Source organism: Solea solea, chromosome 20 (genome assembly GCF_958295425.1).
Source record: "Solea solea chromosome 20, fSolSol10.1, whole genome shotgun sequence".
Taxonomy (NCBI): Eukaryota; Metazoa; Chordata; class Actinopteri; order Pleuronectiformes; family Soleidae; genus Solea; species Solea solea.
The window spans coordinates 13,754,306-13,776,080 of NC_081153.1; the positions used below are offsets into that span (position 1 = coordinate 13,754,306).

The 21,775-nt window shown below is 42.1% G+C and overlaps 1 protein-coding gene across 2 annotated transcripts in view; it reads right to left on the reverse strand.

Annotated features, from left to right (window-relative positions):
- gabbr2 (gamma-aminobutyric acid (GABA) B receptor, 2) overlaps window positions 1-21,775 on the reverse strand; it is a 161,581-nt gene that overhangs the window by 133,375 nt on the left and 6,431 nt on the right. Inside the window, exon 1 of one of the 2 annotated variants that reach the window (XM_058619698.1) lies at window positions 18,324-19,393. The exons of the other annotated variant lie outside the window; for it this stretch is intronic. Coding sequence (XP_058475681.1) covers window positions 18,324-18,638 — 315 coding nt within the window. The 5' untranslated portion in view covers window positions 18,639-19,393. Of the gene's footprint in view, window positions 1-18,323; window positions 19,394-21,775 lie in introns of those variants that run through there. 2 annotated transcript variants of the gene reach the window in all.

A 21,775-nucleotide genomic window follows, 5' to 3' on the forward strand; every position in this document is an offset into this window, starting at 1 on the left:
TTTGCCACCACTCCCCCCCTGTGCCTTGTCATCTCTTTCCCTCCTTTCTGTCTTCTCATCTCACCACAGCTATTCTCTCTCACTCCCTCCTTCACCCTAAACTATAACCCTTAATCTTGCCAAAAGCTAAATCAACAGATTAGACAGAGTGACTCTCTCTCGGACTTTGACAAACATTTGAATATTGTGTTCAGAGAAAGTCAGAAGCAGATTAAATCCAATAAATCTGTTTCTCCTTTTTTTCCCCACACACACACATGTGCAACACATCATCCTTAGTGTCTGCAAGATGATTAAAATGTCACATTTTTAAATATTTTAGATGCAGTATGATTGTTTTTCAGTGTAAAAACAAATATTGTATCCATAATCAGTACTGACTAACTCATTTTTGACTCAGAATGTATGTATATTTATTCACAAATGTAGTTAAATTCAATGAAGGGAGGTTTTGTTCATTTATAAACCTAAACCTATGTTTATAAACAAGTTGTGTTGTTTCTTCAGGCAACAACAAAGGCCCTCACAGTGTGTGTGTGTGTGTGTGTGTGTCTAAAGATGTGATACATGGTTTAAAATATTAATCACTTTTGGATTTGTGACGGTTTTTCATACATAGTTCAATAAGTAATGCACGGTTTACATAGATTCTTCACAATCCACTCGTCACCACATAAAACCATCAGCTGGAGAAAACATACTAATGGTGTTACCCCATCTCGCTGTGGCACGTGTGAATAAAAGACACATGACCTTTTAAGACATCGATTTTGTGGGTGTGTTAATCGATAGCGCAACAGGTTGAATGCACGCAGAGTGACGGAGCAACAAATATTCACAAAATGACACCCCAGAGAAAGGTAGCAATCCGCCACCGTGACATAAAGGGTTGCTTCCACTTGAGGTTTAATCAATCTGTTACACAATAATCTGGGGACATGACAGCACCGGGGTCTCGGGCTTAAACAACAGCGTCCTTGGGCAAATTATGATGATGTGTGACAGAATATTTCCTCCAGGCAGCTGTACGCCGCACACAGCAGACATCCATCACAACCAAGTACAGGGTGAGGAGAAGAAGTGATGGGGTAGGGGGGAAAAATTTAAAGGGGGGAACTGGGGATGTAGTAATACAAGTGTGGGGGTGTGGACTGTTGGTTGCCTTGAGGATCAAACAGCAGGCAGGAAGGCTAATGGGTGAGATGTGTGCTAAGTCTGCGTCTTTAAAAAAAAAGGCAAATGTTTTTTGGACAAACAGATTTATGCGGTCGGAATTGTTCTTTCCCTAACCCTGCCAAATGCTCGGTTGCTTAAAATTCCCGACTGAGTCTGAAATGCAAAAGCAAAGCATTTCCAACCTGAATGTATTCCTCCTTTTCTGTGACACACGAGGCCTGTGTATTTGTTTTCCTTTGATCATACTTGAAATGTCTCTTGATCTAAATGAGACTGGACATAATTAGAAGTGCATGCACCTGTCAAAATGGCCCCCCAACACTTTAGTATTCTCCCAAGAGGAAAACATTATTTTCATACATAATGTGAAAAGAGTAACCTGATAAAACTGCACTCCAATGTAGAGAATTAAAATGTGCTTGAAAATATTAATTCAAATTGCTTAATACTGAAATACAACCTCTCATGATTGCAACGGGGAAAAAGGTTGCTGAATTATCACCAAGGTCGACTATAGATTTAACTGAGCTGAAGTATTTATCTTTCTCAGTAGCTCTTGGATCAGCTTAGTTAAACACTGTATTTCTTCTCATTTTAAACAAGAGTACAATAACAATAAAACAATTTGCTGGGGTAGAATTCAGCGCCAGATTAATACACATCTGGTGACAATTCTCTGCATTAGAAAGACGGTGTATGTGGGACTGGCATGAAACAATCTATAATTTCACAAAGCCAAGTGCAACTGCACGGCTCATGATGTGTTTTTAATTGTTTTTTTACAACAACAAAGGGATGTGAAGCAAATTGTGTTTGTAAAATCAATGTTGTTTTCATCTTTTCATTGGATCTAATGGTAATATCACCAGTCTGTCCCTTAAATATTCCTCAGGGGACATGAGAATCCATTGACCACTGTAATAGTTCCAGGTTTCCTCTGCATAACCTGCTCCTGGAGGAAAGAAAACATGCTCCATTTAACCCACCTTTTTAGTAAAATAGCTGGAGAGAAGCTACTCCAGTTTTCCAAATGGCACTTAAAGGACTGTGGCTTGAATGCTTAATGATCCATCTGGCACAAACCAAATGCTGCATATCAACTTGCCATCCTTAAAGTGAAATATGAAGCCTGGATAAGGCAGCATTCATGGTATGTGAGTGACTGTTCTTCACGAGTGAGTCATGATTGAGGTCATGATTGAGGGAAATGATGGATGAGGCCCAATACCAATGAGGTAATCAACAAAAGCCTGTTCAACAGTGCACATGGCCTCAGACTATTTTCATCTGAGGAGATACCTACAGATACATCAGATTCTGTAAATAACTAATTCAATACAACAAAAAATAAAATCATTCACTTTTTAAATTACATTTTGAGTAAACACTCCGTCGTCCGTGTAAGTTATCGTATCCTTTCTCTGCGCGGCACACGCGCAAACAGAATGTGTTGATTGTTAGTGGCAGATCCATCTCTCTGCGTTTCATTTTTTTCTCTTTGATAAAGCCTGAGGAAGAAGCGCGAGCACTGCAGCAATCCTGCTCCCCCACCCCCACGGTTCTTGGTGGGTGGTGTTTTCCTCGCCCGCCTGTCGCTTGCCCTGCTACCGTGCCGAGCGTGACATGTGACAGTAGCGGCACATGGCCTCCCAGCTCCCCCTGACTGACTCCCCGCAACAAGCTCGGCACACTTGTCACGTTCCTGTTCGCTCCCCAGTCTGCAACCCCAAATGACTATCCGGGAGGCATGCACACACCTACACATACGACAGACATGGATGCATATCAGGGCAATTAAGACGCATATAGTGACACAGGCATGAACACAGCAAGTGTAGAGCATGAACATAATGTCACGTGTCTCGGAGGCCTAAGCTATGTCTGTACAGATCACAGGTACAAAAATGTTGTTCCTTGCACCACTCTCACATCATTAAGGAGGGGTGTATCCATTACATTACTACACTTGTACCTGAGCCACTCCCCCCTCTTACTCCATTTACTTTTGGTCTGTTGGTAATTAGCACACGGGACAAATGTGTATCATAAACAAATGATTTGCATATAAGTAATAAACCGTCCAGGGACCTGTCCGAGACACACTTCTATTAAACATGGGGATTATGATGTGACGAATGGAACCCATGTGTAAATAAAACATAATTTCCTTGGTGAGCCGAGTGCAATTTGATCACTGAAGACACTCGGTCTTCAGCGTCTAACCAGCTGCGTTAATATTTCAATTACCATCATGAATAAATGAATTAAATATGAACCAACAACATTCTTGTTCTGCTTTTGTCGTGGCGGGAGTAAGCTTTGACAAGACTCTGCGGCCAAAACCCTTTTCCTAATACTTTCCAGATTGGAGAGTAGTGGCTCCACAGTATTCTGAGAAATATGGTTAGGATTATTTCATAAATTATGCAGTTCAGTTTCAAAAATGCGATCTTGATTTGCTCATTTATGTTTTTTTTACAACACTACATCTGAATTTTGACATTTGGTGCCAAGCGTGACTAATTAAGAGTCAGCATCAGATTAAAAAAATTTTAAAAATCAAAAGGTTACAACAACACGGGATCAGGGTAGTTCCACAGGATTTTTCTCAAAAGATGTTTGCAAAAAATGTACTGTACCAAAATGTCATGGAATTTACTGCAGCTTGAACACTGTGTTTCTGTCTTTTTCTGGTAACAAGTCGAAATACCTCATCAAGAGTATATTTACTGAACCCATGACATTGGTATTCTAAAATCCTGATTTTGTCATTTCCATGCTCTTTCGCCTAGTATTATTACATCTTTCTTCCTCTCCGCTTTGCCTCCACAAATTGTTACTTGCTCTGCCTTTTTTCCCATCTGCCACAGCTTATTATGTGTAACATCCGACCAGCAGACCTTCCTTTTTCAGACACTGCTGATATTTATATTTGCCCTCTGTCAAAGAGAGGAGAATGGTCATGACCCCACGGTACCCTTGCCATCGTTGTCACACTTTCTGCCTTGAGGAAAATCTGAGCTAACACTGATTCCCCCATTGATGCAACACCACTGACAGTGTGAGTGGGTTAGAGGAGCAAGTGCACGCCATAATTTATTACAGTGGCATTTTAAATAATGCTGAAGCCAAAGTGATTTTATATGGGGTTTTCTTTTTCACAATTTAACTGCTTTGCATAACACTCCATGCATAAATTATTAACTGGACTTAAGACAATAACACGAAAATCCACCAAGGAAGCCAAACCACTCCATTCTTAAAAGAGACACTCAAAGCAGGCAAAGATGGGATGTTGCACACAATGAGAAAGATGGAAGGCCCATTCCTGAAAATGTGATGTCAGAGAGTTGAAGAAACCGACATGAAGGCTTCCCAGAAATCAATAGAAGCTCCCCTGTGTGCTAGAGCAAGTCAACAGAGCAGAGAGCAGCAGCACACAGATAATATTTATGTAGAGGGGGGCTACCAACAACCGCCTGGGACCATGTATAATTCTTATTCATACATCTTGAAAGCAGTGATCTAGTAAATCTGAGGCACACTCTCTTATTCAATAAAACTACACGCAGCAACAGGTCAGTGCCGAAGAATTGTTTAGTGTGCCACCTTTAAATATTCATGCATTCAACCCCGCGACTGTGCGTGTTGTTCCTTTTTTAAGATCACAAGATGCCTCTGAACACACGAAAGCACACTCATCCATCCATGTCCGCATACCTTTGCGTGTGTGTGTGCGAGAGGTTGTGCGATCGCACCCGCACGCCCCACAACGTTACGCGGGACAGATTCATGAGCGTCCTTGTCATTCGCTGCGTTTTCGTTGATTCAGTCACCAGCGTCCGTGACAAATTTCTCCAGTGCAAACAATTAACAAGTTAACCAACCTCATGAATAAATACGGAGTGTGTGCGCATTGCCAACTCTAATTTATGTCCCTTCTCCCCACAATTTACATACATTAGACAGTAGTTTATTTCCACAGTGCCCTTTACACATTTGTCAGCCAAGGTTGAAAAGTGTAAAAGCAATTGCACCAACAGTTATATTACAATGGCATACATTTTAGCCTCATTAATGTTTTTCCCTGTTATTCCCTCAGAGGAATTCCTTATAGTTTAAATCACTATGCTAATTGCTTATGTTCCACTAGAATAATAATAAAGTCAGTAATTAGTGAAACAAGGGCTGTAGCTCAGTGTGGACATGAATTTGTTTTGCCTTTCAAATACAACTGAAATCCCTGGCAGGGAGAGGACGTTTAAAATTAGCATTTGGTTTTGTTTGGCAGATGCTTAATGGTTGCAAAGTTTTCACAATCAAAGCAACATCAAAAAAATAATGTCCTTTTAAAAGTCCTTTCCATGAAAAAAAACAGCTAGCCATAACACCACACTGGCCAACAGGCAGCTTGTCGACAATTATATCAGTGCAGGGTTGTGATAGCTCTGTCTATGTGAATACAAAGGTTGATATGAACACGCCTAAGGAGTTATGTCCTCCATCCACCCAGATGGCCCTTGGAATTATCTGCTTTACGTGGGATAATGAAATCTCACTCACTATCCAACTGCTTTTTATTGAATTACCGTTAAAGGCATAGTTCCTTCTCACAGCTTGGGGTGTCATCAGCCCGACCCGCATTCCCTGTTCATTGGGCACATCAATCACAGACAACTGAGGCAATAAAAACTTGCAAAAGCTCAATAACCACGACAGTAAAAAAAAAATCAGGAATTATACATGGATGGGACATTTGTGCCCTACTCTATAATGGGGGTCTCCACATAAACATGGCTTCCATTTTAAAGACAAACTGTACTGCACCATCTTGGCGTGGCTGAGTAGGGCTGGTGACATTCAGTCCCTAGAGCATCTTTTACCTTAGAATTTCAAACATAAAGGAAGGGTTTAATAAACCACAGACCAGTATCTCTTGGGCCACACGGTGGTGTAGTGGTTAGCACTCTCGCCTTGCAGCGAGAAGACCCGGGTTTGAGCCCCGGTTGGGACAAGGGCCTGTCTGCATGGAGTTTGCATGTTCTCCCCGTGTGTGCGTGGGTTCTCTCCGGGTACTCCGGCTTCCTCCCACAGTCCAAAAACATGCAATGTGGGGATAGGTAAATTGGACACTCCAAATTGACCATAGGAGTGTGTGTGAGAGTGAATGGTTGTTTGTCTCTATCTGTGTGTGGCCCTGCGATGGACTGGCGAACTGTCCAGGGTGTACCCCGCCTATCGCCCGATGTAGCTGAGATTGGCACAGCACCCCCCGCGACCCTCTGGTTGAGGATAAAGCGGTAGATGATGACTGACTGATGACAGTATCTCTTGTCATAAGTGGTCAAAAACCCCAGTAATCAGAGTCTCCCATTGAGCCCATGAAACGCCACATTATGGTAAATGGTCAATGAATTCCAGTCAAAATATTACATTTTTGAACTGACATGACATGGCATGTAAGTGATCACTGACAGGTGCAGTTGGATTTATACTGTCAATAAGCTCCATTTTTTTGGGGGGGGTGGCATCAGCTGTTCTTGGATGTTCCCCAAGTGCAAGAATAAACTATTCAACTCTTCAGCCCATTTTTATCCATGAAATAAATCCACACATAGAGGGGCAACATGAAGAGAAGAGCAATTTTCAGGAAAACACTTGTGTATTTGGACAGAAGCGAGAAATAAGCATGCAAGAAGGGGCATCTAATCATGTAAATAGTGTTATCACCAGATAAGGTTGTCCGAAATAAGGATTATAAGATTACACTTATAATATATCCCGTCAGTCACTGATGAACATATCAACTGCATTGAAAGTTTTCTAAATGTCATGTTTGTTGCGACACATGTCATGTGATGTAAATGTGATGAAATGGCTGCAGACTGATGGCCAATGTAAGGCCAAGGTACAAATAATGGAACACACCATCACTGTGTTTTGCGACTGGCGCAAACAGGATCACTGAAGAAGACAAAGATTTTGGAGAATGACAATGCAGCTCAACTTCCAATCACACACACAATAAACCAGGATTGTTAATTTAATTGAAAATAAAACTTCAACAAACACCATCCCCTGCAAATCCTGTTCCTACCTACTTACGTTTTGAACAGACCATTTACCATTGAGTGTGATCCAGCAGTTTGTTGCCTGGTCATCGAAAAAACGCAGCCTCTGGTTCACCTGGGAGTAATTATCAAGAGACACAACAGCTCTTCAAGGAAACCCAGACCCTGTGTATGAGTATGTTATTACATACACGTCTAAGTGTGCACATACACATAGAAATTGACTTGACAGTGGGCCAAGTCATAAGTGTCCTTTCCGCATAAAGAAGCCAATAAAAGCCTCCTGCCTTACAGTACTTCATTAGTCAGACAGGCAGCCACAGGTCTGTCCAATCAGGACCCCACCCCATTTATCAGCAGCAGTCTGACACATGCTCCTGTAACACGAACTACTCTTTGCAGCCACATTTACCTCTGCAGTCTCTAACGCAGTTTGTTTAGAGACACGTTCACCAAAGAGAAACTACTTCATCACAACATGTAGACCAACATTTACACATGTGGCCACATCTGTGAAAAATGGTGTGAGGTTGTGAGGTTTTGTGTTTTAATGGGCTCTGTTTGCCTGCATGTTACTATTTAGTTTTATTTTACACTCACAAAACATAGTTCCCCTGATACAACATAAGAAAGCACAATTTAATCTGTTTTGCTATCTCATTATCCAACTATGAAAACACACATACACACACACATGCGTGAAAGATTAGGACTCAGCCTCAGCAGACAGAGCTTGGTTGCAAATGATCTCTTATCATCATTGCACAGGCTTTTGTGCTCGCATGTGGCATGATTGCCTGCTCTGGATGGGCATGACAGATGTGTATACCACTACTGTGTATGGGCACTTAGGGAGTGTAGCAAGGAGTGTGTGCGCGTGTATTTGTGTGTAGGTTACATCTGTGGTTCCACTGTCTGCCTTTATCGCTCTTGGCACACAATGGGCTCACCAACTGCTTTCTGCGAACAGGCCCCAGCAATCACTGATGGGGGAGAGGAAGCCACTAATGGACAAAGGTCTGATATGTGTCCAGAGACTGCTGTAGCAAAAAAGCTGCAGCATACCACAGGGATGTAGGCCGAGGCACGCTACCCGCAACGAATCGCAGTAGATACCACTTTCGGATCATCCTTTAACATACAGTCAGATAAAGCAGGAAAATTGTAGAAAACACACACCAGATGTTTGACAAAACAAACTCTGAATGGCAGACACCCTGCAAAACTCGAACTGACACTTTGATTCCCTCCAGCTAGATGAGCACAAAAGCGTGACTATTGCTCAAAGAAGCTTTAATGTATTAAATTCAGCAGCCTACTTCGACAAAATAATAAATGAGAGGGGCTGTGCTCCATAAAAGTCCTTATCAGTGTGACTGGAACTGTGTGAGCACTCCTTCGGTCCTGAGGAACAGCGGCGACAATGACCTGCTATGATAGCCAGGAAAGCAAATCATCAAAGCACGGAAGACAAAAGGTAGAGCCCCAAAAAAAAAGAAAGTGAGTCAATCATTTATACATCACTGTATTACAAAACTGCCGTGTAAATATTAAATTGGCTCTCACTTCATCATTGAAATGCATTATAAATGGGGCTGGAAATAATTCAGTAACATACAGTACATCGAGATATAAATTTCAATGTAGGCAATGTAATATATATTAAGACATACTGGCTTGAATGTTTTAGCTCAAATTTGTATAAAATATTTCTGTTTAACCAGTTGTCTGACATTTTTAATCAATAAAGACATGATCTGACATTTATTGTGACAATTATTGAAATTGAAATGCACATTTTCAGCCGTGTCGCTCAGCCCAAACTATAGATAGATCAATGTTTGTCTAATTGCTAAGAAATTAGGGTATTCTTTAATTACTCTGAAGAGGGAAAAACCAGTCATTAGTGGCTCCACTAATGACTGGTTACTGCTACGGTATGTGTCGAGCTAAAACATTTCACCTGGCTGGAGAGTGGCTCGGTTAGTAAATTACAATTACCCATCACAGACAACTTCACCGAGTGGAGAGGATGGACTGAAGCAGCAGACACCCACTAAGTAAACAGCACATTGACTCCGAAGGCAGCTCTAATTTTCTTCCATATTATGTTCTGGGTTTTTTTTTTCTAAGCAATAATTTTGGAGCATATTAGAAATCCTATATAACTAATCTGTGAGAATCCAATATCAGACAGTAACATGGGTCAGGCTATTGAATTTACACGTAGCTGGAGTGTGGAGATTGATCACTTTGTGGCAAGATTGAACATGTAGGTACATGTCATGGAGACAAACACGGAAATGTCATTATTCATCCGTGGCACATGCTGGAGTCGCCACACAATGCAGCTGTGGCCATGACAGCCAACGTGCCCCCTGGGAGCAAATGTTAACTGCCATTCACCCATGGGCACTGGGTGCACTCATGCTATCATCAAACACATTGCATGCAGCCATTATCACGCAAATGCACAAGTGCACACACAGACCCACTGAGTCACCAACCCTCCGAGTCCAACACATACCGTACAATATGTGTGGAACCATGCAAGCACCAGTCATTATCTCTTTATAAGTTATCACACTTATACACAACCCATGACACATACACACACACACACACTCACACCTTCTAAAGAAGCAGACAATGGCTGGCTCCTCTTTTTTTGGCCAAGAATTACATGAGCTTTAATGTAATTACAGCACTGACAAGGACAGACTCTCTCTGCTTATTGCTCTGTGCTGGGCTCCCTTGAGAGCGCCAGACAGGAACATGCACTATTTTTCCAATCACTAATGACAATGCCACACCCTCTCCACAATAATCCTTTCATTCCTGTCCACTCACGGGAAAGGGACAGCGAGGCTCAGAGGTGAATGCTGTGCCTGTGAATGTGTGTGTGCAAATATGGTGTTTGTGTGCGGTAGAGTGAGAGGAGCAGACAGTGATGGAGTGATGGAGTGATGGGGGGTAAAATTTGAACGATTAAGCCGTAATACTGGCTGACAAAGAAGGTACTGAGAAGCAGAGAAGACGTCCTTTAAAACAGCCCTGTGAAATATTAACATCCTTGTCAGATCCTGTTAAGCTTAAGTCTTAAAAGTCAAACAACATTTGAGGAGATGCAACTCATTTTACAGTCTCTCACATTCAACCTGCCTCTCCGATTTGCCCGTCCCTCTCCCTCATATAGATTTTGTATGTGCAGCCTTTCAGTGATGGAAATTCTACAGACATGCAGCAGCAGGACACCTCTCCTGGGGTTGGTAACCATAAGCACACAAACACATATCCTCATGTATCGTGTCTGCAGAGGTGAGTTCAGTAAACAAACTACAACATCACATACTGTGTATCATTACGAAACCATTCGCCCGCCAAATCAAGAATCCTGGGAGACTTTTTAACCACATTTTGAAGTTAGAATGAGAAAAGCAGAGCTATAGCAGTGCATAAACATTATCTGTGTTAATTGTCTGTGCAAATGTCTTGGCTGTGGATCAGCAGCAGCTTTATAGCAGCAGCACCAGCAGCAGTAGCAGCCAGACAGACCGACTTCATTTTTGCACTCAATGTGGTAGCAGCCATCTTGACAGCATTCTCAGCAGCAGTGAATAAAGATGGTAGATTTTTCCTCCTCATCCCAGCTAACCCTATTTTGTCTATCATTTCCTAAAAGCTGAAGCTGCATTTTAAGTGATTTACATCCTGCAGTTACTTTGCCTCACCTTCCATGTCTCATCTTTCCACCTCTTTGCTATCTCTCGTCAGCCTTGAGTTACCACTTTTCTGCATCCCCCACCTCTTCTTCCGTCCTTCCACCCTGTTTCCATCTCCTGGGTGATTTCCCAATGGCTGTGCCTTCCTCTGCGCCTCAGTACAGCCATGTGAATCTGAGAGTAACCGTTTGTTTAATCTTAATAGCGGCCAGATGCCAGGGCCACCACCTTCTGGAGTCATTGTCCTCGAAAAACAGCACAGAAAAGAATGAAAGAAAAGGATGTGTGCGGAGGGGTGGCATGCCAACAGATTTCTCATTAAAGTATCTGCTGGGAAAACACAATAGGACAGTGCCAAGAAATGAAGATTCAAATATGACAGTGACATATTCATTTGAACCCTTTTTGATTATCATAAGCTGAATTCATTACAGCTTTAAATGCACCAGTGCGATGTCTGGTTGTAATTAAGCAACATATGCAGGATTTATACTGGATCAATCGTTCCAGGTACGACAACCAAACACAGGCAAAATTCCTAAACAGTTGGATAACTGCCAGATATCAAAATTGAAAGTTATTTTCGAAAAAAGGAGCAGAAAGGGCCATAAAATCAAAATAAAATCGAGACAGCCTCATTACCTTGATGGTCATTCCTAAAATGTATGGCGTCAAGCCGTCATTAATATTAGGGATGCAACCATTTCATTTTTCATTTTCATTACTGATTATTCTATTGCTTATTTTCCTCAATGAAGCGATTCATTCTTTTGGTCTATCCAAAAACTTCAATCAAATGCTCATATGTCTGGTTTTGTCCATAAGACGTAGAGGAGCAAGGAAATCAGAAATTATTCAGAAATGATAACATTTAAGAAGATGAAATCACAAGAAGTGTTTTCATTTAAAAAAAAAAAACACAGATTAATCAACTATAAAAATAGCTGTTGATGAATTTAGTAGTTGATTACAAATCAATGTATCTTTCAACTCTTGAAGAACCAATTATTATCACTATTACCTACCCTTTCATTTACTGACACTTAAGTATACAGTGCTCATACTAGGTTGTTATTCATGTAACACCACCTAAACAATGGTGTTGACCACAGTACAGGCCGTGGATCACATTAGGAATATGTGCAGGCTAGGAAACAGGGCACCTTACAGTTTGTTATTTGGTTCAATAACAAATAGCTTAATTAGACTGCTACAGATTAATTACAGTGATGACAGCGACACCCTTAACGTCATTATTCTGCCGAGTTGAATTTTAGCAGGAGGCTCCAGAGTAATTGTCTGATTCTCAACAACATCACTGTGGGGTGATTGGTTCCATCTTGAAGAATCACATTCAGCAGCCAGTGACTAATATACTTGCATAAGTACTCCACTCACACATCAAGGGTACAGACTATTTTTCATCCTTTCTCAACTTCCAGCAGCACTTGTGGACAAACACATATTTTAACTGCTTCGCAAGCAACCAATGGGACTCACTACAGGTGCTTTTGAGAGTGAATTCAGCCATTGCCTCTCTCATGTGATTAGTCCTTGACTTGACTGGTACATCAGGCCCTGCAGGGCGACTCCACAGACGGGAGACAAATCCTAACACACTCGTTCTCTGTCCAATTAGCAATATACTTGCACAAAGAATGAGATTCAGTCAAACACATTGTAATCTACTGCAGGCAAATGCAAGGTTGTTGTGTGGAGGAGGCCATAGGCTAATTTGTGTTTGTCACACTTGAACTCGCCTATTGAGCTTTATGCCGGGAATAACAATATTAGATCAAATAAAGCATTGTGTGGTTAACATGTTAGAAAGAAGATGCTGCTGTGTGGTGGAGTAATGTACCAGAGAAGTGGAGCAGACCAACTTATTTCGGTTTTCTCAAGATTTTCTTCAGTGGGTTTTGAGCATGGTGAGAAAAACATGGGCACAAGGAATGACAAGTTTTGAATATGACAGTAGTGAGAATGCGTTGAGAAATCTACTGTCTCCATTTTTTTTGTCATTCATAAAAATAAGATTTTAAATAGCTGAAAACATACCTGTTCAACTAACTGTGCAATAAAGCACTGTGATGATAAGACGACTATATCTGTTGGTGCTGAACAACGTTGTGTTTCAGTACTCAGCTGACAACACTGTCATGACCTCAGGCAGTGCTGCAGGGATCCAAGTGAAAAAAAGCCTTGACCATATGTGGGAGTGCATGACTGCATGTGCTAATTGTGTCTATTTGTGTGAGCGTGTACTTGTAATTGTTACCGCTGTAGGACCTACTGGACCTGTCAGGACCAGTAGTCCTCATAGAGACCAAAAGCTGGTCCTTGTGGTTAGGTTAAAGTTAGACTTAGTCATTAAGTGGTTATGGTTAGGGTTAGGAGATAATGCTCTGTTTCGTGTGACGCTCTATTAAACTGTGTATGTGCTTGTGTCCGGCTATCGTTGTAAAGTCAGCTTCAGGGCAAACAACAGTCTTTTTATCAAGAAAGTTCACATTTCTAGTTATTGTGCTCGAGCCCTCCAGGCCACTGGAAGCCAGACTCAGACAAAAGGTCAGCAGTTAATGCTCATATAGTAGCTTTATTAAATAGCCCATGTCCCTTTAATTTGGAGTCAATCAGACAAAAAAAAACGAATTATGATATGAACACAGAGCTTCACAACATTTCTTTTTTAACATTTTGGGAGCCTGTAACTGATCTAATGATCATACTTTGTGCATGGTGTAATTGCTTTTTTTCCCCCCCTCGCATGACCATTAAAATTTGTAGCCAAAGAGAAGCAACGCAAATGGCATTACTTTATGATCCAATAAGAATTAAAAGACTGGCCATTTCCTCTTCCTGCACAGAGGATGGTATAATCCTATTTCAGAATCTCCATCTAATAACCCTACACATCTCTAGCTCTCTCTCACTTGCCTCTCTCCCATTCTCCCCTGAGATCCTGTCCGTTCTGCAAGAAGGGCTGCTGTACATTGATCCCCACTATCTGTGTCAGGTCAGTGGACGTGGCCACACTCAGCACTTTCTGTATGCCTCTAGAGTACCCAGGCTGTCATAGGCTGCTTTTCTCTATTATCCCTGAATAGTCACCGTCTCCTAGAAAACGACAGGTAATATGACCCTCAATTTGAACCAATCTGTGAACGACTTACACTGCAGACATATGATTTATTGCTGAAACAACCCTAAAAAAGGCCAAGAGCGCTGAACCAGCTCCCCTGAACTCAGGACCTATGCTCAACAGCATCATAACCTCCATTATAGTAATGCATTTTCACATTTTCTTCTGACAAACTGACAGAATATTTTACGTACACTCAAGAGGGGAAAGCTCTTTTCCCGGTGAACGTGTGGTTTTCAGGATGGCACAAATGTGACATGTTGCATCTAGTCCTCTAAAGACAGCTGGGAAAACGGTTTACACTTTACATATGTCTCTATGTGCAGTACCTGAACATAGGTCACTGCTAACATAGTCTCAGGAGGTTCATGGTGTTGCAAATACTATAAATACCATATGCACGCTGTATCTGGTGCACTGTACATGGGCAAGATCCACATCTCGGACTGTAGACTCTGTGTCTTTGCGGTCGTATTGATTTTCCTTTACAATACATGTGTTCGCTCTTCGGACTGCTAAGAATACAGGATACATGATAGCAAAGAGTCACTTAAAATACATTCAATCGAGGTTTCTTCCAAGAAATGAGGACTTCTCTTGTCAAATTGATCTTAGATGGAAAGTTTCCAAGAGTTGATATCAAATTGCCTGTTGCCTCTGAAGAGACAATCTGCCATGGAGGTTATGACCGAACAACCAAAAACGAAAGAAACAAATAAATACAAAACAAAATGACAAATAACGAATTGATTCGCTGAAATCAAAATGGTATTAAAATGATCACCTTTCTAAACACAAATTCTTAAAAACTAAATCATCATTTAATTAGATCAGCCGTTTATTACTTAATTAATCTGTTGATTATAAATTCTGTTTCAGAATCTTTACAAATGCTGCTGTCACTTAAACTTTTTTTTTTCATTAAAAACTGGATTTTACAAAGTTTAGTTCTCTGATTGCCTGTTCCATGCATTTAATATTTAGTTCATGACAGTGCAGACATACCACTTGAATTGGAGAGAAATGCCCTAAGTGTTATTTAATACACATAGTTACAAAAGGTAAGCCATTTTGTGTATTATTTGTTTATTATTTTCTCAGCTGAAAAAAAAAAAACAGCCAAACATTTCTGCTAAAAATCTATTTTGAAATCACATTTTGTCAATCGGCTGCATCGGCCATAGAAAAAGCCATATCAGTCAAACTCTATACACACAGTATAACTCAAAATACACAAATATTTGGTGTAAGCAGTAAGTACAAAATGTCCATAACACCTTGAAATGCAGCTCCTCTGCCTCTGTATACACCCAGACCCCAGATTGTGCTTGCCTACAGGTCCCCAGATTCACCAGCCAGTAACAAAAGAGAGGAGGAAGAAGCCCCGAGAGCCAATGCAGCAACACAATTTTATCAGTTACACCATCACTTAAGGGGGTGGGGGGGGGGGGGGGGGGGGGGGGTGGGTGATACCCTGTGTTTATTAATCTCGCCCATTTTGAAACGATCACACTTGAGAAAGGGCATCAAACAGTATATCACCATATCCTTCCTTTTTTCTCATGTCTTATGTTATCACATGGCATCAAAAGTAACGTCTCCATTCTACAACTGACAACAAAAGGTGTTGGATCCCAGAGGATGCATGGGTGGTCAGGCTGTCACTTTTCATTCACAGTTCAAACAACTGTTCAAATGCCGGCCGAGATGAATTATTCAAGCCGCGATGTTCTTACCGAATTGCAAAATTCACAGCACATACGTGCGAAAGGCTGCGCCTCCTTCTCTGAGAGGTGTCTGTAAACTGCACTGTCGCTGTGTGACAAAAGTGCCGTTCTGTTTGTTAATGCAAAATAAAGGTGGTGAGCCATGCTAAACGAACCACCCATCAGTATGGAAGCATTTATTTGGATTTGACACCAGAGTTAGAAAATACTGTCAATATTAAACACATTTTGAAAGAGTTCAGTCCCAGTGTTGCGTAACTAGTGATTCATGATCGTTACATTCATGTCTACTGATTAGCCCTATCACAAGGTGGCAATCATTTCAAAAACTTAGCCTACCACTGTTGAGTTCTCGGGCGTAGCCCCCGTCAAAGTCCTGTCACACAGCCTGTAAACCTGTATTCTTGCATATCTTAGCCCAAAAATGTGCTCGCTGCCCAAGCGGTCCCGTCCATCCTCCTGCACTGCTTCCCATCCTCTCCAAAGCTTTCATCCTTTAAGCCTGCAGAGTTACAGTATCAGTGCTCAGCTACTCTAAAACCCACACTCACACATCTAGAGCTGCCATGGAGGACCAACTCTGGCTCCTTCACTAAGCCCTCCAGTTGATATAAACCACCTTTTTTTTTTCTTTTCCACCTGCAATACTCTGGTTTTAGAGCTTAAGTGCATTCAGCAATTATCTCAGTCCACACCAGGAGAACTGTTTTACTTGCAGTAACCACTGCTTCAGTCCTCTAACCTCCAAGTGCCTCATCTTAGCAGCACAGTGTCAGCTCCCGGGCCTTTTTACAATGGGACAGCCCTCCAGTGTTAACCATCCCCTTCGTCAGCACCACCACCGAGCTCGACACCACCGGGGAATGGACTGGGCCTGCTCCATCTACCCATGGCTCCACCGACAGGGGATAAAGGGATAAAGAGCCTCTGCTCAGGGACTGATTACTTACATCTGCTAGGCTAAATCCCAGTGCCCACACATACACACACATACAAACAGCACACAGGCACACACTTGGCCTGCTGCTAGCTGCAATGAACGCACTGATGCATGTATTGTTTTCTGACATAAGCGTTTGGCATGTAGGGAAGCTGTGAGTGTATGTGTGTTTCTCATTTCTTGAAATCACATTTCCGGCTGCTTCTTTATATACTCCACATATAGCATAGCATTATTCTGTTGCTTTACTTTATTGCATCCACAAAATTATTTCATTTGAGACATTTAAAAATCTCATCTTGGATTATCAGCTGGCCTGTAAACAAAACAAATATCAAATACGATGGGATCGTCGGTGCCAATAGAGTTTAACAGTGTTTAGCCTTTTACCACCAAGTCATCGAATAACACTGGTCTCATGAGTTCCCATATTAATCTCATGGTCTGAGCACAACCTGCCAGTGAGGGCTTACCTCTGTCAATAGGCGATTTGGGTGCTCTTTCACACCGACACACCTGTGCACGTACAGTATTCTGACTGCTTCACTGAACAAACCACAATAATGACTACACTTAAAGGCTCAAGGGGCAGGAATTACCATGACACATTTAAACAGATTATAATTACACTGTTAAATGTATCCATGTAAGTGCAAGTCAACACCATGTAATTCATACTGTTGAATAAAGTGTAATAATATGGAGAGCACCCCCACATTGTCAAAGCTTACAGAGATTTAACTATGACTGGATCTCAGGATAACTTCAGCAGGAGTGAAAGCCTTTAATTATTGTTACTGTTACCACATCAACAGATCTAAATCAGGAGAATCAAGAATGATGTGAGATCCAGTTCTTGCAAGGAGTCACAATAGTTCCTATATCCAATTACCGCCATCTTCAGGAGAACCAACTCCTGTTTTTTTTTAAAAATAAATAAAAAATGGATTCACTGAATTCGTGACTGAAAATCATCAGAGCAGGAATCCAGCTTCAGTCATACACACGCCTTATAAAGTGACAAGTAAAAAAAGACCTAAGTGAAGTGTTTAAATCAAAAAAGTCATCCAAGTAACGACAATGAGTGACATTTGAATGATCAGACATCTTGGTCAATCCGCTTCATCTTGAGAATGCGGTAACCACTGAAAAGCCTTCAATGAAGGGAAACTGCCCGAGTGATGCAGTGTCTTCTGACGCGTTAAAATGCACCATCAACGATCAGCGCTCGTTAATGGATGAAACATGAAAAACAGACACTATCACCGACCGCGCTGTCATTCGAGGGGGGGGGAAAGGTGACGGCGCTTTACTTTTGCTGCAGTGGAAACAAGCTGGTCGGTCGGTCGGTGTGTGCAGACGCCGAACAGAACGGACCCCAGCGTTTCCCCTTGGACGCACACACGCAGTGTGGAGCGCTGCGGGGCAATGGCACGCGCATAAAGACACGTGCACACACGCACACACGAGCCGCACACACTCCGTCTCTGTTTAATAACACGCCTGAACCAGTCAGCACCAGCTTACTGCAATATGTCTGTTTACCTCGGTGTCGAAGATTTCGGTGATGAGTGAGAAGGAGTACTTCCCGGACTCATTTATGTGCTGGATGGCCAGTTCCACCGCGGGCTGGATCCCGCGGCTGATGCCGCTCATTGGGGCTGACTTGTTCATGGGCATGAGAACCATGATGGGCAAGTTTTTCCCGTCCCTGGTGAACCAGCTGTTGTCCTGTCCGTGTTTGGTGCGGTCGTTGCACACCTTGGCCAGCGCAGGGTGAAACAGCAAAACAGAGAGGAGCAGGCATCCCGTCGGGAGGAGCATCTCCCAGCCACTGCAGTCCCTCCGGGCTGGAGCCATGCTACCGCGCAGGGTGACCAAAAGAGAGCCCGCCGCACTCTCACTGTTTTGGCATCGCAAAGTCGGGCTCCTCCGGGATTCTCAGACGCCCGTGCGCCGAGGAAATCGTACAGCAAAATAGTGCAGACACGACAGCCGCAACAGCCCCCTGCAATGGGCAAACTTCTCTTACGCTGAGGACTGCAGACTGTGAAAATATTTCTATTCCCTAACAGTTCCTGTGTGAAAATATTCCAAGGACGCTGCAGAGGGAGAGCTACTGGGTTTGGGTGTCCGTCCTCCACTCGATGTCCAGTCAAACAGCCAGCCCTCTCTTCCTGTTCACCTTTAATTTGAACCACTATTCTTAGAAGCACAAGGATGTCCCGGGGAAAGCGCAGAAAAACACTGAGATTATCTCCAACAGAGTGGACACGAATCAATCACTCGCTGACAGATGTTGCGGATGCGAAATCACCTCCGAAGTAAATTCCCAGCCAAAAGATGTCAACTGCGGGCATCCCTGCCAAACGCGACGCATAGACTGACTGAATTCGAGACAGCAAAAAAAAAATAGAGATACGAAAAAACAAGACTAAAAACACGCACGTGTGTTGATGGTAGAAAGGCTTGACCGCAGAGGTCCTGTACGGAGAGATGTCGAGAGTCTTCCCTGACAGCCTATGGGACTGGGATGCTCATCCGCGATGATGCATCAGAGAAGCGCTGGAGCCTTTGCTGCTGCTGATGCTGCTGATGCTGATGCTCGCCGTGCGCGCAAGAGGGAGCACTGAATGTGGAGGAGGAGAGGAAACAAGGAGGGAGGGAGGGAGGGAGGGAGGGAGGAAGAGGGATACAACAGCCTGGTGGAAAAGCTGCACAGGCTTTGTACAGGGCAGAGACTCATCAGCGGCTTGACAGCCAGGGCTGATTTACAGGGCTTTTATGGTGGAGGCAGACCATGTTTCAGACATGCATGAAAGGGCCAGTTAAAATAGAGCTGTATACATACATGCTCTACTATGTGTTGCACCTCACATAAAAAAAATGAAAACCACTTCTTAGAGCTATAATTCAGGGGCCTCCTTACAAATGCTGATGCGCTCGTGGTGAGATTGTTCCCACAGTCGCACCCGCCTCATCTAACCTGGAGTATCACCAGAAATACAGTAAAGAGCTCAGCTAGATGCTCAACCTGAGGAGGAAAAGAATGAAACTCCCACCAGGACCAATAATAAAGATAAAAAATCAATATTAGACATAAACAGTCACAAGGGCTGGGGCTATTTAAAATAAATGGTATTACATGGCAAGCACTTAAACTAAATGGGCCAAAAAGACAGCAGTTCAGACATCATCAGGAGTCCCTCTTAAATGAGTAAAGGGGGGAAAAACGAAATTGGGTCACTGAAACTGATTGAGTACGCACACAAGCAACCGTGGGTTTATCCTTGTCGACTGTATTTTACAAAGTGTCGTAAAATACTTTGGAAACAGGATTGTCAACTGAACTCTCTAAAAGCATTACACAACGTGTCCTTAAAGGGCTAGGTCAGTTTTTCCATGAACCAGCCTGGGAGGTGGACACATTTGAAAACATGATTTTGGCGAGTTAACAAAATGCTCAACAAATAAAATCTGTCTGCTTAGGTATTTGCTGCTTATCTCACTATTAGACAGACTTTTTAAACTGCTTCTTTCCCACACCAAAGGGAGAACATCAGCATTTTTGGCTTGTAGTGACACAAGAGGTGCTGATCTACTGCTGCCTTTGTTGGAAAAGTTTGTGTTACTCAAGTAAATCTCAAAAAAAATGAAACACAGAAACAGCACTGGATTATCAACTCCTGAGTGTTGTGATAAAAAACAGTTGATTTTCACTATGGACTTTGGTGAGGGGAGTAAGCGGTTTGCAAACTGTAGTTTTCCAGCAAATAAATTTCAATTCAATTTATTTGTAAAGCACCAAATCACAACATAAATTATCTTAAAGGCACTGTACATATTAAGGCAGAAACTTTTAAAATATTATGGAAAGAAGAGCAACCCAACAGTTCACACAATGAGCAAACACTAGGCATCAGTGGAGAGAAAAAATTCATACTCTAAGAGAAGAACCAGACTCAAAAATGTGTGGCATTCTGCCTCGACCGGTTGGGGTGAAAAGAAAAATGGGGAACAAAGGAGAGGTGGGGGAGAGAAAGAGCAAGACAGAGGCGAGGTAGCGACAGAAGAGAGAGACCAGAGGATGTTATAGACTTCAGTAGATGTAGATTTTATTAGGTGCGCATTTTGATGAGTAGCTAAATATTCCTGTTACCTGGTCAATACCTTAACCCAGGGGTGTTAAATGCAAACTACTTGGGGGCCAATGAGCATCTCGTCTGGTCAAGAATGGGTCAGGCGAGAGGGAAAAAAAAGGTGAAATGTGAAAAAAAAAGCAACTGTTCAGTAGCCTTAAAATTATAACACAATGAAGATTTTCATGATGATATTTCACTAAATTTCAGTAATTTAAAGTAAAAGTGCTTGTTTTAATATGGAACAACTGATACTTCACAATAATAACATTTATTTATGATGCAAAATTAATCTATTAAAAAAAACACTGTGTTTAAATGAAGAGTAGGTCAAAGGCCATGTTTTCATTATAACAAGATATTAAGAGGTGGGCTGCATGTAATCAATTGGGAGGCCACATGTGGACCACAGGCCGCCAGTTTGACACCTCTGCTTTAACCAAACTGAAAGGTGATGTTATTAAAAAGTCTAGAGAACATATCATCAATAACCCATCTTCCCCATCCACCCACTTACTCTTCATGGAAAGGTTAACGTATTAAAAACATATTGTATTTAATAACTGGTTGGGATGCAGCAGCATAAGGCGCAGCAGAATTTTATTTGTGTCTGATGCATGAAGAGAGAAACACTGTACAAACTAACAGTGTGTGATGCCATTCCATTCTGGAGACAGGGTGTATTTAAACCCAATATCCCCACAAGGCAACACACTTGAATTGTATCTTAATAATTCTCAGACTTAATTGCTGTCAGCATTTAAGTCTCAGACTAATTCAATTGGTTAAGTATCACATTTGTCAGTTACCCCATTCAAGTAGTGATGGTTGAACAGATCAATTGCCCATGCCAGCACC